The 18,581-nt window shown below is 42.7% G+C and overlaps 1 protein-coding gene across 1 annotated transcript in view; it reads right to left on the reverse strand.

Annotated features, from left to right (window-relative positions):
• The window catches only part of ARHGAP10 (Rho GTPase activating protein 10), a 317,977-nt gene that overhangs the window by 93,415 nt on the left and 205,981 nt on the right, over positions 1-18,581 (reverse strand). Inside the window, exons 17-18 of the mRNA XM_045078333.1 lie at positions 11,760-11,865; positions 10,156-10,315 (exon numbers count right to left, since the gene is read on the reverse strand). Of these exons, the coding sequence (XP_044934268.1) occupies positions 10,156-10,315; positions 11,760-11,865 (266 nt within the window). The remainder of the gene's footprint in view (positions 1-10,155; positions 10,316-11,759; positions 11,866-18,581) is intronic.

Here is an 18,581-nt window from a genome sequence, read left to right on the forward strand (position 1 = left end):
CCACTGCCAGGGTTCTTGTAGCTTCCCGCCCAGGGCAATGTCACAGTCACTGCTGAGTTTCTCCCCCTCCAATTCCAAATCTCTATGGGAGAGAACCTAACTCTGCCCAGCCTCCTGTGAGACTCCTCTTGAGGGTCTAGCCAGCTCTCACCAGCAGATCAAGATTATGCGGCACCATGTCTTACGCACCTAGGGATGCGGTCTACAGTAAGCAGTTCTCAGAGGCACGGGGCTGTCTGCCAGGACATATTTGGACTAAGTGACTGTGGGGCAGCACCGATGAGGGGGACAAGAGAAAGGTTAAAGGGGAAGAGACGGAGTTCAGAGTTCAGAAAAATACCCTTCTCCCAGCCCTGCTTATCTACATAGTAGCAGGCCATCTTTCCAGGAAAAGAAAAAATAAAAACAAAACAACAACAAAAAAACTTTCTTCTGCAAGCACCCTAGTCTGATGCAAGTGGCCATATTATTATTAGGTAGGCTTCAAGAGAATACATACTCCATTAATATAAGCTTCTATTGTTGATTTTAAAGTTTTTGCTAAAAATAGGTCACCTATTCCTAGTAGTTTTACAGCCTAGAAAAATTAGTTCTTTACATACTATTGAAGTGATACCTCACGTGGGTATCTCCCCACTTACACTATTTGGTGTATTTTTGGATTTCTGAAAATTTATTTGAGACACTGAAACATTCTGTTTTTAGTGATTTCGTTCAGTCTGCGTATGCTCTAGGTCTGCTGTTTCTAAGAATCAGAAGGTGGCTGCCCAGTCTATGAGCTGGGGACCACACATACAGAACCTTCCATGTAAAGCCAATTACAGTCTAGAGTTTAATGGTCCCACCTCCAGAGCCAGACAGTCCTGGGTTTAAATCTCACCACTGCCATTTACCAGCTGTGTGACCTGGGGCAAATTCTTACCCTAAGGCCCAGTTTCCTCATTTGTAGAATAAGGAAAATGATATCTACTTCACGGACCTGTTGAGTGAGGCATTAGATGAGATCATAATGTAAAATACTTAACAGTATGAGCACTGAATAAATACCAGGCTTGGCATCATTATATGTTAATTATCCTAATGGCGAGGAACACAAGGAGAGAGATGAGGAGTGCAGCTTCTTCACTGGAATTTCTGGCAAAATTGAGCTGGGAGGCCTGACACAACCTGTCAGCCCCAAAGACAGGGCATCTCGGAAGCAGCCTGCGTGATATAGACGATGCGGCAAGAGGGGAGAGAAGATGGCCAGTTGAGAGGAGCGGCCCTTCCTGCCATTGCCTGCTGGGCACAGTGACCACATAAACCCCTTGGTTCTCTCAAAATACAAACAGGTCAGCGCTAAAAAGAAATAAGCTATCAAACGATGAAAAGACACGGAGGAACTTTAAGTGCATGGTAGCCAGTGAAAGAAGCCAGTCTGAAAGTCTACCTACCATAGGACTCCAACTACCCGGCATTCTGGAAAAAGCAAAACTACAGAGAGTAAAAAGACCAGTGAGTGGTGGGCCTGGGAAATGGGGGGCGGCGGGGTAGGGCAGACAACAAAAGAGATGAACAGACAGAACATGGGATTTTTAGGACTGTGGAAATACGCTGCTATTATAATGATGAATGTATGTTATAACACATACTGAGAGGCTGCAGAGACATTTATCTGACAGTGACAGTGTAAGGTTAAGGGACAGGCTTTGGAGACAGACTGGGTTCAAATCCCAGCTTGGCCACTTTCTAGGACTGTGACTGTGAGCAAGTTATTGGAGCCTCCCTGAGCCTCACCTTCCTCATTTGTGCAACAGCAGTGAAAGGATTCTCTCTGGTAGATCAGCTTATCTCATCTCTGCAACCGCTCTGTTGAAGAGGTACTTACGTTATTTCTATTTTGCGGAGAATGAAACTGACCGTGAGTGTCAACAGGGTGGCCAGATCACACAGAAGTCACATGACTTGGTGCAACAGAGATGCCAACCCAAGGAATTTCATTTAGAGCTCACTGCGCTACATTATGTGGTCCTGGCTACAGAGTATTTCAATAAAATGTCATAGAAGGAGCTAAGTCTGGTGCCCAGCGCATAATCATCCCTCTGTCAGGACTGGCTATTATAATTATTATTGTTCTCAACTTTATAATGAGAGATGTGGAAGAGATAGTGCTGAAAGCTGGAAGGTTTTATTGTATAAGAGAAAATAAAAATGAGCACATCCATGCAAAGAGTCAAGCCCATAAAGGCCCCCACACTCTCCTGTCCCTTAAGGAAAGGCATCCCCTGGTACCTTCTCCACTGCTCACCTACACATCTTCCCAGTGCTCGCATCCCCTCACTCCTGGATTCTTATTTTTCCCTTCCAAGAACTCTTGATGCTGCTCATAAAAGAGAGATGAACAAAAGGATCCTGTTCCTCATCCTCCTTAGTTCTACACACACAACTGAGCGCCAAGTTCCAAAGTCCAGGGCTCTGCTCTGAGACCTGTCTTCGCAGCTCTGCGTCTCCGGAGACCTTGGCAGAGAATTTCTAAGTGGGGCAGACCTCCTAGGCCTGCTTGCTTTTTCCAGGTCCTCAATCCTCATCTCCAACATGAACACATTCTCATTATGAAGAATATTATGAAGTTCTTCCTTGTATCGAATCAAACACTCACCTCCTAGCAAGTTCTGCTCACTGGTACTGACTATGCATTCACAGATAACAGAGAATCAATCTACCCCCACCCTTTTGTATAGCAGCTCTTGGATTTTCTGGAGACAGCCCCAGTTCTCCATCTATACCCAACACTAACGTAGAATGAAAGAATCTTGCCTTTCAAATTTTCTCTTATCAAACCACCCTAGTACCCTGGGAAAAACGCTACCTGCCCCCTCCAGAGCCACACGACAGCACCAAGAAGGGACTTCCTATACAGCAGAGCTAAATGAAGACGGCAGAACTGGGAAGACAATGTCGTCATTATTTTCTGACTTGTCTTTGAGGAAGGAGAAAGGCAGACAGAAAGTTGTCTGTGGTTTTAAAGCTCCTTTTTAAACACTCCAGAGAATGCAAGGCCCTGTTGAGGGGGGAGAAAATCTAACAGTAAAGTAAGTCTCCGCGGCTACGCCAAAGATGCCAACATTCAAGAAACCTGGAAGAAGGAAAAAGCCACCCTTCTGCAATTTTCTACTATTCTTGCCGTGGGGTTTTGACTTCTACACTAAATCGTCACTACTCAGGCAAACATAAAGCTTTTGGAAACTTCGGAGTTTTACCATTGTTGCTGTTGTTTCAGATATTTATTTTTCTCTCACATGAAAACTGGTGCTGCCTAGCAACCCAGTGCCAGCAAAGCTAAATCAAGAAGCATTTTAGGCTGAATTCAAAAAAAAAAAAAAAAAGAGAGAGAAGAGAGAGAGAGAAAGAGAGATTTCTTTTTTTTTTTTTTTTTTTTTAAAGATTTTATTTATTTATTTGACAGAGAGAAATCACAAGTAGGCAGAGAGGCAGGCAGAGAGAGAGAGGAGGAAGCAGGCTCCCCGCTGAGCAGAGAGCCCGATGTGGGACTCGATCCCAGGACCCTGAGATCATGACCTGAGCCGAAGGCAGCGGCTTATCCCACTGAGCCACCCAGGCGCCCCGAGAAAGAGAGATTTCTTATTCCCACTGAATGACAGGCACACTATAAGACTTAAGGGTTCCTTGCGTCTCCAGGAAAACAGTTTGCATACCCCCTCAGGCCTCCTTTACAGTCAAGAATGACAGAGACCAGCCCACAGAAGAGGGTTAGGATGTGCGTGGTCTCTGCTGCCACAGGAACGGAAGAGCAGGCTGCCCCAGATGGAACCCAATCCACTTGTGGCTGCTGCCGGACTGCAGGCTGGGACCGATGAGGGAATCCGTGCCACCGCAGAGCCTGGGGGCAGGGACACATTCTTCTAGATCTTGGCAAAGACAGGGGTATAGGTCTGAAACTGGAACCCAAGGTCAACAGAGGAATGCCACGTACCATTTGATACTCATCACGTGTGCATGTAATTTAATAGTCTGATTGTGTTGCACACCTGAAAAGAAACGTATATTATGCCCTTCTCATCTCTACTTTTCTGTGCTGGAGGGACACCACCTCTTCAAGGAATTTGCAACACATGTTACAGAGATGGTTACTGAAGAAACCTCAGAACAGGAATGGAACATCAGCCTTTTCCACAACACGTGAGCATCACAAATCACCTCCATTTTCTCACCAGGAAAAATGAGGCACAGCGTGCCAGCACACCCATTTCAAAGACAACACTGTTTATTTCGACGAAGTTTTCAGAATCTTTACCGAGGAAAAGTTTTATGTAAATAAAAATGTGATTATCTCTTGGCACCCCGGGGTCCGCAGAAACTACAGTATGTAAAGGCTAATGCTCAGAAACAACTTCATGCCCTACTGACCACCAGAGAATCCGGGAACATCAAGGTGAACCGCAGCACCACACAAAGCTGAAGGCAACCAGAGCACCACATCTGGCCAATCCCACTGAAAATCCAATTATAATCCTTAACAAGGTAAATATACAGGCATACCTCAAAGATATTGCAGGTTTGGTTCCAAACCACCACAACAAAGCAAGTATTGTAATAAAGCGAGTCCAGTGAATTTTCTGGTTTCCCAAGGCATAGAAGAGCTATGTTTACCCTGTGGTGTAGGCTATCAAGAGTACAGCTGCATGATGTCTAAAAAATAATGGACATACATTAAAAAATACTTTATTGCTAAAAAATGTTAGCCACTACCTGAGCTATCGGCAAGCTGTAATCACTGACCACAGACCACCATCACAAACAGAGTCACGAAAAAGCCAAAAATATTGCAAAGCCCGACACATGAGATGTGACAGAGACACAAAGCAAAATGGCACCGACAGACTTGCTCCACGCGTGGTTGCCACAAACCTCTGCTTCGTAAAGAACACAGTATCTACGAAGGGCAATCGAGCGAAGGACAATAAAACAAGGCATGCCTACAATCTGGATTAAAATTATATATATCATGTAAAGTGATTTGATTGAGAATAACATTATATATCTTACTTTATATGAACTGCCAATTTAAATCCTATCACAAAATATGACAGCTAATAAAAGAAAACCACACTGGTATTAATGATTTCTTTGGTGATTCCCAAAGGTCTTCATAATCTTCAAGGGCCCTCAGGGACTTGGGAAGAGACCAGAAGAGAGTTACATTATAAACACAAATTTCTTTTATGACACTACAAAGATATAAAACAGCAGAACGGGCTCCGTTTCGACAAACTCGATGAACTCCCAGGAGGGTTCTTTCCATCCCTAAGTTCTTCTGAAGAACCCCCAACCCCAGAAATTAGCTAACAGAAAACTAGAACTGAGATTGATTGGCAAACTGTGTACACATCAGGAGCTGCCAGTCCTACCCTACTCTTTCCCTTCCCTGTCTGGTCTGCTTTTTCCTCTGTTACATTCTGTCGTGCGGGAAAAATACAACGTAAATCCGTACCTGTGATCACCTATTCCCAAACACTCATTCACTGACGTCAACGTCAGCTCTTGCTCTCAACAGACATTTTACTCTTGGAGTAAATACTTGAGCTCTCCCGTAGTGACAGCTCCAGCATCACTGACAAGGCCCCCTGACAACCCTAACTCTGAAACTCGCCTGGGTTTCTTCTGGCTCCTGGGTTCTCGCTAAGAGAAAAATCTTGGTGTTTCTCAAGGATATTGCTCTTAACCTTCTCCTAGGGAGGTAAAGCAAAGATTTGGGGGTCAAACAACCCTGAGTTCAAACCCAAGCCTTGCCACTCACCGGCGGGGTGCCCATAAACAAGCTAATCTCTCGCCCTTCAGTCTTCTCCCGCGATGTGAAGGGACAATATATGTCATAAGAATTCTGCACATATAAAGGAATACTATTACATATGCATGCAATAGGACCTTTATATATTTTTTTACTTTATCTATCTGTTTTAAGTACCTAGCATATCTGATTTAAGTAACTTTATCTGTTTTATGTAGACACAAGTACACGCTTAGGTTACAGGAGGTAAGTCCCCACCATGGAGTGAGACCAAGCCTAGAGCGCAGTGAGCACGCTCTCCCATGCTCATCTCGTGTCTTTTATCGTACACTTCTTGCCACTAAATCCTCTCACAAATCTGAGCCCCACATCTCCAACTATTTGTTAGACATCCAGACAGCTAAAATTCAGCACATTAAACACTGAACTCTTGCCCCGAACCTATTTTTTTTTTCCTTCTTTTTATTAAGGATCCCTATGTTCCTCCAGCTCTGGGTCCTCATTTGTGACCTACTGTCACTCCTAACACATTCTTCTGAGACAGCCCACCGATCCAGCCCCTGGACTGTGTCCCCTGGGCCTCAGGACGTGAGGCCCGCTACCCTTGAACTCCCATTCTCACTACGAAGTCCTCAGCCATCTGACCTCTCACCCGGCTGGGATTCTCCCACTTCCTATTTGCTAACCAGCTACCACATTAAACTTCCTGAAGCAGTTTACCTAAAAACCATGAGAGGCCTTGATACCCATAAAACGAAATCCAAAAGTCCTAGGGTGTTATTCCCAACCTCCCTACACCTGGCCCGAATCTCTTTACAACTATCTCTCATGCCCCTCACCGCTATTCCCACAGAAGCTGCATTCCCAGAACACATGCCTACCCTCTGTACTTCTCTGATCTACACGACTTCCCCATACTGAAATGTCCTCTTAAAACATCCCTACCACCTGTTCAAACTCCATTCCAAAACCTATTCAAACCACCTAGTCAGGAAACATTCCAGATTCCTCACAGTTGGACATAAGTTCTCCTCTAAAGTCTCTGCATCGCTCCAAGAGCGCTAGTCTCCATGGCATCCTGCAGTGACTGGTGGAGAGATCTTTCCCCTGCCGGACTCTTCCCCAAATCTCACATCACATCTGACTCCAAGCAGGGGCTCACCACAAACACACTGCACTGATCCATAAGAAGTATACTTTGTCAAGAACAAAACTTATGGGGCACCTGAGTGGCTCAGGTCATGATCCCAGGGTCCTGGGATTGAGCCCCACATTAGGCTCCCTGCTCAGTGGGGAGCCTGCTTCTCCCTCTCCCTGGGGTACCGCCCTCTCCCCCACCCCCATCCCCACCCTCACAAGCTCAGGCTGTCTTTCTCTCTCAAATAAATAAGTAAAATCTTTAAGAAAAAATATTTACATAAAGCTCATAAATTATAAGGCGCAATCCCAACTGGAAAATCTGTGGGAACTTCACAGTACCCTTTTCCACCTGGGAAATGCAATTTTCTGGTGCGCACGGGAAGAAAGACCTTGATAATATTTTTGGCCCGTAAACGCTTCTTTTAAAACAACATCTTAATGTATTGTGTGGGAATGAGGCCAAAACATGTGGATTAAGTTTCCTATAGAGTACATATGGGTTTTATGAAAACAGCAAAGAGGCTAGGATAAAACATGATCTCTGAGGCAGATTAACTTGGGTCTTTTTCTAACTCTAAAATTAATCTAGAGCTTTCTTGCTTTAATTACATGCTGAAAATTTCTTCTTTGGCTTTGGTGACGTTCCTGGTCAGAGTCAATATTTTTGCACGATCCTAAGATGAAAAAATAAGTAGCTGAGGAAAAGAAAAAACCTTCCTTCTACTGCCACTTTCCCCTCTGTGTCCCTTCAGAGAACCTAGGACTCTTCGTTCCCTCTCTCATCGCCCTTGTCTGCCTCCCTATCTATGGAACACTTTCCTCCCCCAGGGGCCTCCTCCTTTGGACCTTCTATCCACCTTCCTCTCTCTCTCATTTTGTTCTCGAACACTTACTAAGAGGAATCCTATCCCTCCCTCACCACACTCAAGTCAAACACAAGATCTCTGGGTGGTAAACATGGATCAGTTGCCAAGGAAACCTCGGGCTCCTATGGGTCCATGCGTCCACGGGCAGTTTTCCTGCACAAACCACCCTCGTCAGCGGAAATATCCTTCCTCATAGCAGAGCCTAGACTCTGAAGTGACGTCCAGCTGAGCAAGAACAAAGAGCTGGGAGTAAAAGTGGACAAGGATGAAATAGGAGAGAAAAGAGGAGGAAATGGAGAAATTAAGTGCTCAGAAATATGAACCAATCCAAGCTAACAGCTCCCCATCCCAAGCAACCCTGTCCTTCCGAACCTAAACCCAGACACTGAGTGGAGAATCTGAAACTCGATCCCCCACATGCCCCCTTCCTGATAGGAAAGTCAGTGTGTCGACTCACGTTGGCCATGCATTCATAGCATTCTCTAGCACAGCCACAGAAAGGCAGAGGGGAAAAGGGAGAGCCCTCTCCTCGGCTCTACAGAGCTCAATCTCTGACAGCGGGTCCAGTTTCATTGCCATTGTTCTTGTAATTGGCTCGCCAGTGCCACTTGGAAATTCCTGTAAGATTTGTTAACACGGTGAAAGTAGCACTACCGAATTCCCAAGCAGAAAAATCAGGAACTTATCTTCTCAGTTTCAAATAAGAAAATAGGAAGCTACAACATTCAATGGAGATCCTTTTATCTGAGAGCAAGACCCAGAGCCAGTATTTTCACAAATAAACTGTATAAAAGTTGCCTAATTGGGACTTAATCTAAGGACAGTTGTACCACTAAACACTATTTCAAAGCTTGTGGGTTAAAGTATTTCTTTTTCTTACTAAATATGTATTTTTTTTTTTATTTATTTGAGAAAGAGAGAGAACAAGCGAGGGGAGAAGCAGAGAGAGAGAATCTCAAGCAGCCTCCATGCTGGGACTCGATCCCACAACACGGAGGTCATAACCTGAGCTTAAACCAAAGGCTGTACACTTAACCAATTGTGCCACCCAGGTGTTCTTAATTATTTCTTTTTCTAAAATGATTAGAAGCCATCTTAAAGCTATCTGGATAGCTCAGAACACCACACGCTACCTAAAAACAAACAAACAAACAAACAAAACAATCCAAAAAAAGACCCAAATTTTTACTTCCATAAACAAGCTACTTTTACTATGCTGGGCAAGAAAATCTCTGACCAGCTTTCACATTTAACTCTTCAGTGGGAACCAATATTCACACAAGATACAATTGCTCTAGCAAATAGTAAATGCAATGAGGTTCTTGCTATGCTTTGCTCATAGAGACTACACCTCTGTTTCTCTCTTTCCCACACCTCTGACCCCCTTAAAATTTCCCAAGTTCATTAGTTCATCCAATAAATATGAACTAAACACCTACTATGTACCAGGTAGTATTCTAAGTGTAAAAAACAATCTCTGCCTCAAAGATCTGGCAGGGAAAAACAGATGTCTGTGACAATAAATAAACTATATTACAGGTTAGACAGAGATAAGGGCTAAGGGATACAAGTCCCAAAATGGGGCTCCACCTCCTAGACTGTGAGCTACTCTCCATCAGGGCTGCAATGTTCGGCTTCATAACCTCGCACCTCGTACATGCTCAGCATATCAGCTGAAAACAAACTATAACAACCTGTAATAAACAAATGAGTAACCAAGCATTTTAACAATTTTCAAATTACCTATCTTAAAAGAATTGAAGAAAATTATTACCGAGGTCTGGATCTATGATGATAATAAGAAAAAACTACATAAAAGTTCTTCAAAGAATATATCCTACTTTGAAAACTCCTGCAGTTCCCTGATTATAGAGAAACAAGTAAGATGTGTCACTAAGATTTTTCATTTTAAACCAGAGATTCTTAACCTAGGGTTCCCAGATTCAGGGAGGCATGTGAATCCCCTGAAATTGTCAGCACAATTTGGGAGATAAGGGGGAGTTATATGTTGTGTTTAATGTGACACAGACTGCCAAAAATATTTTCCCTGAGTTAGAGAAATAGAATTTGAGAAATCCAAGGATAGGATTGAAGGCTGCAAAGAATCCAAACAGTCCAATATTATACTGCAGATTGTCATTTGCATTTCGGTGGAATGCTTCTTCCTTAAACCAGTGAGATATCAGAATTTATGGAAATCCACCAGAAGACAGAAGCTCAGTGGGAACTTCTCAAAACCAAACTCCTCATCACAATAATAATAAAATCACTAATGGGGGGGGCGCTCTTAAAGGCTAGTTTCAGATGGTGATAAAGCCAAAACCAGGAATTCCCTTAAGGAAAAACACAAATAGAGTTTACCTTTTCATGGTTTTCAATTAAGATTTCCACCACGATGTTCTGAAACTTCAAATCCATGATGGCGGCAACAGTTTCTTCCTGCGGCCTCATCAAAGTTGGTCCAAACACCACTCCTAGATTTGCCACAGTCATGAGGTTCTGCTTGGAGTGATTCGAAACACTGGTAGGGAAGGGATGGGGTTGAAAGTCTGTTAACAGAGAGACAACAGCTGGGGAACGTACAATCTTCCACAGCTGTGTGTTTCCTTAAAAATCAAGACACTCAAATGTCCTTAATTTCTGCTTCTGAAATAACAAGATCTGATGTGACTCTAGGGGATGAGGCCCCTGCCTACCATCCTGCTATTCCTCTCTTCTCGATGCTTTGCTCTAACCACAATGGCTTTCTAAATAATTCCATGTTTATGCTAGGCTTGTGTCCCTCTGAAGACCTTCTGTTACCATTCCTTTTTTCTTAGAATATCCCTTTTCCCCCAGACTATTATATCTTTGGCTTCCACTAATGACCAGATTATATGGCACCTTTGTAAGAATTAGCTTCACAAGCACAGAGAACTTGGTCAGAGCTCCTGCATTTACCCCTTTGGCCCAATACATTGTGCAGTGAGCAATCCAGACAACTGTTCTCAGAAGCACTGATGCTTAATTCAGGTCTCAATTCAAAGCCTAATCCTCAAGATACCTTCCATAATAACACTCTTTATAGTCCCACACCCAATATATATTCTCTATCTCCTCGTTCTATTTTTTAAATCACTTATCACCTGAAATTATTTTGTCTTTTTATTTGTACTCTGTTTATGATCTTCTCCCTCTTATAAAGAAGGGACTCCATGAAAGTAGGGAATTTGTCTATCTTGTTCAATTATGTATCCACTAGCACCTAAAAAAGGCATTCGATAAATATGTGTTGACTAAATGAACAAATATGGTTTCACTAGTTGTAGGACACTTGGACTTGGCAGGTCATAATATCCTCTGGCCTTCAGTTTCTTTTTATATAAAATAAAAACATAATGAAATAAACAGGATAATAAAAGAAAATTAAAAACATTCTAAAACAGCATTCCTCAGCTTCCTATTACCTCCAAATCTCTATAACTACAGTGATCTAAGAGTCATTTGTATATGAAGAAAGGGCTAATTTCTCCACTAAATGATCAGATTTTGCTCACTTTTTAAAGAGGGAATAAAAAGACTAAAATGGATCCTAAGAAATAACTACCTATTACTGGATTAAACTAATTTAAAGGCCATGCTCAAACTTAGGTAGGTGTGAAACCAGGCTAAATTCGCTAACAGACTTATAATCACATTTCCAGAATCTGTGTACAGGGAAGTGTATAAAATTCTCTTCTTTTACTTCCAATCAAACCCCAAGTTGCTGGCAGTGATGTTAAGCAAATAATTATACAACTTCACAAAAGCATCATATTTCAATGTTCTTGTCCAAAACATACACAGTGAGTCAACTGTCCAGCCTGCCTTTCCAGGCGTGGTCCCTGGTATTGTGTAGACAGCCCCACTTCCAACCGTCACGGTCCAAGAACCCCACATGGCACCCAGAGTGAAACAAAGAAAGTTAGGAAGACAAAGGGGCTTACTTTGTTAAGTGTTTCACCAAAATATCCAACATTTCTTTATTCTTCTCTGGCAACTTGTGTACCAAGAAATGGATAGCATTAACACGAGATTCTGGGCTTCCACTTTCTTTAAAAAAAAGAAGAAGAAGAAAAGAATAGATTACACAGAATCAAATACATTCATAAAAACCAACCATGACAACAGCTCATCTGTTCAACATCTTTCAACAGAGAATGTAAACGTATTTCTATACCTTTCGCCAAAAAGGTGGGGGGAATCTATCTTTTGGCTTCTTCTTGGTCTTCTGTGCCTGCCCTAGGAGATCATTTCAGTGTGAATGCAATGAGTGCCTTTCCCTAGGGTGATATTTAAGAACAGAGGGCTACTACAGCTTCTCCTTCTTGCATTCTGCACTTCAAATCGGCTCATCACTTGAAGGAGTCAAGTCACTGGGTCTCTGCCCCACCATGGAATGCAAATAAAACAGGGGCAAATAGGTTCTTCCCTCTTAGGGATGAGGGTTTATCCCCCCAAAAGATACACTGAGGTTATAACCCCCTAATGTCTCAGAACAAACTGCTTTGAAACCATACCTGGGATTTATTTCAATCAGGTACGGTAAGACACGCAGACAGGGAAGTGATGCAGTTGAAGGAACTATAATATAGTTATACCCCCTAGAAACAGGAGGCGTGGTAAGCCGGCGTCAGCCCAGAGGCAGAGGGAAGAAGGGGAAAATGTAGGCAAGAGGCTTTACTGTGTTTTCCATGTGAAGGAAGAGGCGAGGCAGAGTGAGCAGACTCAGGACGGGTTGGTCTGAATTACTGTAGCAGGTTTTAGGGCGGAGGGGCTGTGCCGAGATATCTGGTCCCTGTCCCTGAGGTGAACTAGGACAGGAGAATATGGACTTGAAGTTGTAAGAGCCCAAAAGAGTCAGGAAGAGAAAATGGGCTCTGGACTGGTTGGCCTACGGAAAGCATGCTCAGTTTACTACCTCAAGGAATTGGTTAGCCCCAGAAAGGGCATTCTCCCTAGGATCAATAAGTCCCCAGATATCAAAACATCAGAATAAAATGACATGCTCAGCATAATGCCCTTATTTGGAAATAAGGTCATTGCAGAAGCCGTCAGTTGAGATCATACTGGAGCAGGGTGGTCCTTTAATCTAGTATGTTCGGTGCCCTTATAAGAAAACAAAGACACAAAGGGAAAATAAATTAAATCAAATTAAATTAAAATAAATAAAAATAAAACAAAAACAAAACAAAAAAAAAAAACAAAACAAAGGGAAGATGGCCATATGAAGATGGACACAGGGGAGACTATCATGTGACAATGCAGGCAGAGATTGGAATGATGTATGTATAAAGCAAGAAATGCCAAGGATGGCTGGGAACCACCACAAGCCAGAAGAGGTAAGGAAAGAGCCTTCCCTGGAGCCTTTAGAGGTCGGCCCCACCAACCTACACCTTGGCTAAAGACTTCCATTCTCTAGAATTGTAAGTGAGTGAGTGAGTGAGTGAGTGAGTGAATTTACTTACTTATTGACTGACTGACTGACTGACTGAAGCTATTCAGCAATAAGAGGGAACTAACGCATTCACTTTCCCCTAAGATTTTGGAATGAATTATCCATGGCTCTTATTAGCAACACGCCCAAATTCCTTTTATTGTGTTCTTGACAGAAAATACCAAATCAATAAAATGCTTATTATTGAGACCTCCACTGGAATTTTCAGGGGTGTCAGAGATGCAGCTGATGAGAATTCAGTGAGTACAGACTGCTTGGAGGCTCACAGAGAGCTGGCAGTAGAAGCTGAGGGAGGGTTTCACATAAAGGACAGCATCTGAGTTGGGTCTTGAAGAGCAGGGAAGAATTTGAAGCAAGGCAGAAATGAGGAGTTAGGGACACACTCCAGATTTGACAAACGCTATAAGAAAATGCACAGCCTATTGAGAGAGCACCTTAAGCTTATAGAAAGTCCGAGGCAAAACTCTGGCTTGTAAAAGCTAATTTGAAGAATCTGTCTCTGCCGTGGGCTACTAAATCCGTCACTGTAAGTAAGATTACTGTAAGTAAGGGAAGAGATACGAACAGAGTCAAATTTGGGGAAATATACCTGACATGTTTGGAGGATGGATTCAAATGGAGAGAAAAGCAAATTAGGAGGGAAATGCTATTTGGCCAAGAAGTAATAATGAGGCGGGGGGGGGGGGGGGGTAGCAGAATTACAAGTAAGGAAGTAGAGCCGGCAGGCAGGCTTCAGAATTGCTGCTTCCAATAGACAGCAAGAGCAAGATACCTGCTAACAGAAGGTTTGGGGCCTCAGTTCCTCATCTGCAAAATGAAGTTAACAGCACTATCTCCAAAGGCCATTATGAGACTCAGTGAGGTAACACCTGCAAAGGGTTGAGTGCCGGTGGCAGGTACAGCAGGCGCTCCATCACTGTTAGCCATTACCTCCATTACTCTTACTATGTGAGCGCTCCTATGGAATACGTCCACTTGACAGGATCTAGCTGCAGACCGGCCACAGATCAGAAGGAAGAAGGCAAAACCAGTGTTTCATGCCTGGGTTATGCAGCAGTATGGTCAGTCCCACTGACAGACAGGAGCAGAGAAGACAACGCTGGTTTGAAGGGGACAATGACGGTGGGAGTGACAGAGGAAGGGAGGTGCAAGGGGCAGATATCTAGCAGGGATCTGGGAATGGCAGGAGGCATTAGAGATGAAGGTAGCAATATTCTCCAGAGGGGCATGGGGACCTCCAGCACATGGCCAACGGTGCCTGACTACTTCAGAAAGCCAACAGAACGTCCTGTGGGGGAAAGAGCACCACTGGGGTTCAGTGACGATGCCAGCGGGGGGGCTAAACAACGCACAGGAGGAGGAAGAGGAGGGAGGGCCAGAAGGTTCAATGTCATGAGAAAGCCAAATGAGAAGAAACAGGCAAGGCCTGGGTAGCCAGTGGTATCAAGAGTTAACGAGGGACTGAGGAAGTGCAAGACGGGGAGGAGGGGGGCCTGCACACCCACCACTAAGCTGGCCAGCAGGGAGTCCTTCTCCAGTTATACAAGGAGGTTAAAGAGTGAGTGGCTAGAAGGGACAGAGAGAGTGGAATTTCAGATCATTGGCTCAAAAATCAAGAAATGGAAGGGAGGGGGGAAGAGAGGTAAAGCAGATCAAGAAAGGGGTATTTGGGGACGCCTGGGTGGCTCAGTTGGTTAAGCAGCTGCCTTCGGCTCAGGTCATGATCCCAGCGTCCTGGGATCGAGTCCCACATCGGGCTCCTTGCTCCGCGGGGAGCCTGCTTCTCCCTCTGACTCTGCCTGCCACTCTCTGTCTGCCTGTGCTCGCTCTCACTCTCTCTCTCTCTTGCAAATAAATAAATAAAATCTTAAAAAAAAAAAAAGGGGGTATTTGTTTTTACTGAAATATAACTGACATAAAATATTGTATTATATGTACAACATGATTCAATTTGTATATATAGTTAGATGACCCCGATAATACATCTAATTAATATCCAATACCACACAGTTATACATTTTTTTCTTGTGATAAGAACTTTTAAGATTGGGATGTCTGGGGAGCTCAGTTGGTGAAGCGTCTACCGGGGTCCTGGGATGGAGTCCCGCATCGGGCTCCCTGCTCAGTGAGGAGTCTGCTTCTGCTTCTCCCTCTGTCCCTACCCCCCACCATGCTCTCTCTCTCTCTCTCTCAAGCTCTATCTCAAATAAATAAAATCTTAGGGGGTAAAAAAAAAAAAATTTTTAAGATTTACTCTCTTAGCAACTTTGAAATATACAACACAGTGTTACTGACTACAGTTACCATGCTGCACATTCCATCCTCACGACTTACTTATTTTATAACTGGAAGTTTGCATCTTTCAACTCCTTTCACCCATTTTGCCCACTCCCCAGCCCTGGGCAGCCACCAATCTATTCTCTGTATCTATCAACTTGCTTGTTGTTGTTTTTCTTTTCTAAGGCTCCACATATAAGTGAAATAATATAGTTTTTGTCTTTGTCAGATTTCAGGAATCTGTTTCTTCAAAATGTTGGTGGTTTTACTTTTTCCTTACTGTAAGAACTAAGTATCTGTTCTGTTAACATTTTAGAAGACATACATAAAACAACTCAGCAAAAGCAATCACTAATCATTTGAAATACATATAGTAGGGAAAGAACATGCCATCAGACTATGAAGAACTACTAATCGATCCAAAAAGAAAGAAACAATCCAAAAGAAAAATGGGCAAAAGACTGGAGCAGGAATTTCAGGAAAGAGGCTAGCCGTATGACCAATAAACATATGAAAAAGTGCTAAACCTCCTTATCAGGGAAATAAAATTAAAACCACAATGAGTTACTACTACTCACCCAGCAGAATGGCTTTAAATGAATGTAGTACTAAGTTCTGGCAAGGATATGAAGTAAATGGAACTCTATGTGGGAATAATTAAATGGCACAATCACTTTGGAGAACTCTTTGGCAGTACCTACTGAAATTGAACACACACATTCCAACCCACAACCCAAAAATTCTACTCAAAACCAAGAGAAATGCACATAAACGTTCACTAAAAGACACATTTTAGAATGTTCACAGCAGTAGCACTCTTGATAATCCCAGAAGTGAAACCATTCAAGTCTCATCAAAAGAACTGATAAATGCATTGTGGTGTGTTCGTACAAAGGAATCCTACACCACAAGAAATGAGAATGAACTGCTCATTCACTCAGCATGGAAGAATGTCACAAGATGACCAAAAAAGCTGAATGCAAAAGAGGGTATTCTGGATGATTCCAATTGGATACAATGCAAATGCAGTAACCCTAACCTCTGGACCTATGGTGTCAAAAGCCAGGGGAGTGGGGCACCTGGGTGGCTCAGTTGGTTAGACGACTGCCTTCAGCTCAGGTCATGATCCAAGGGTCCTGGGATCAAGTCCCACCTCAAGCTCCTTGCTCAGCAGGGAGCCTGCTTCTCCTTCTACCTGCTGCTCTGCCTGCTTGTGCTCTCTCTCTCTCTGTCAAATAAATCAATAAAAAAAAAAAAAAAAAAAGGCTGGGGAGTGCTCTTATGTCACAGGGACTGTGCGGGTGTGAGAAAGGGTTTCTGGGACTCTGACAATACCGTATTTCTTGATCCAGGGCTGCTTACACAGCTATCTTAATGTGTGAAAATTTATAAAGCTGTATACTTATTATTCATGTGCATTTCTATTATGTTTCAACAAAAAGTTCACTTGCATTAAGCTACCCATAATAAATCTCACCTAAGGGACGCCTGGGTGGCTCAGTTGGTTAAGCAGCTGCCTTCGGCTCAGGTCATGATCCCAGCGTCCTGGGATCGAGTCCCACATCGGGCTCTCTGCTCAGCAGGGAGCCTGCTTCTCCCTCTGCCTCTGCCTTCCACTCTGTCTGCCTGTGCTCGCTCTCACTCTCTCTCTCTCACAAATAAATAAATAAAATCTTAAAAAAAAAATAAATAAATCTCACCTAACTGAGGCTGGCACATTTTAGGTTTAATCCTTTCAGAATTTGGGTTTTTCAAAATGAAATGTGTGAACCGGCTATTTCATTTAAGGTACCATGGACGTCTCTCCGTGTCATTTTAAAAGGAGCCCCACACCATCAATTCTATGATCATATGAGTTCCTTCCAGTGATTGTGCAGTTAAGTCTGTTCAAGTTTACACTTCCAATAGTAATGGTTTACAGTGAGGAATGAGATTTCACAACATAGGACACAGTTGTTGCTAAAGACAAAGGAAGCAGAAAGGCTAAGAAATGAAAAGGCATCTGATAAAGCAGAGTAATCAAATCATATCACATAATGAAAACTCTCAGATACAGGGGCCCCTGGGTGGCTCAGTCCATTAAGTGTCTGCCTTCAGCTCAGGTCATGGTGCCATGGTCCTGGGATTGAGCCCCGCACTGGGCTCCCTGCTCAGTGGAGAGTCTACCTCTCCATCTCCCTCTACCTGCCACTCCTCTTGCTTGCACTTTCTCTCTCAAATAAGTAAAATCTTAAAAAAAAAAAAAAAAAAGAAAGACTCTTAGATATAAACTAAATTTGTCACTGAAAACAAAAGTACAACTACCTAAAGAGTCAATAAGGAATATCACTCAGCCATAAAAACAGATGAGATCCTGCCATTTGCAACAACATAGATGGACCAAGAGGGGCGAAATTAGTCACCAGAAAAATACCATTTGATTTCATTTAAATGTGTAATCTAAAAAATAAATATATAAATAAATAAATGAACAAAAAAGGCAGAAACAGACTCATAAACACAGTACAAACAGGCGGTTGCAGGAGGGGGTTAGGTAGGGAGACGGGCAAATGGGTGAAGAGGAGTAGAAGGTACAGCATAGGGCATGTAGTCAATGATACCGTGAGATACGGGGACAGACAGCAGCTACACTGGTGTGAATACAGTGTAACAAACAGACTTGCCAAGTCACTCTATTGTATATTTGAAACTAATGTAACAAACACTGTGTATCAATACTTCATACACAATACTTAAAAAAAATAAAACTTATGTGATAAATTTTACAAGTTTTTGTCTGGAGTTAAAACCAAGATAATACCTTACTAAATCAAAGCTAGAGGAAAATGAAAGAAACTTTTAAAAAATAACATTTTCAATTCACAGATTTAATTTAAAAAATAAAAATAAACTAGGAGAAAATTTAAAGTCAGGACTCTGAAAAATAATAAAAATTCCAAAGGAATAAAAAGATAACTCCTTATAATAAAAATTTCATGCATTCAAAAACTAAAAATTTTAAAAAACTTTGCACTAAAAAGCTACTTCTAACTGA

This window comes from Mustela putorius, unplaced genomic scaffold, assembly GCF_011764305.1.
Source record: "Mustela putorius furo isolate JIRA1106 unplaced genomic scaffold, ASM1176430v1.1 tig00000242_pilon_pilon_pilon, whole genome shotgun sequence".
NCBI lineage: Eukaryota > Metazoa > Chordata > Mammalia > Carnivora > Mustelidae > Mustela > Mustela putorius.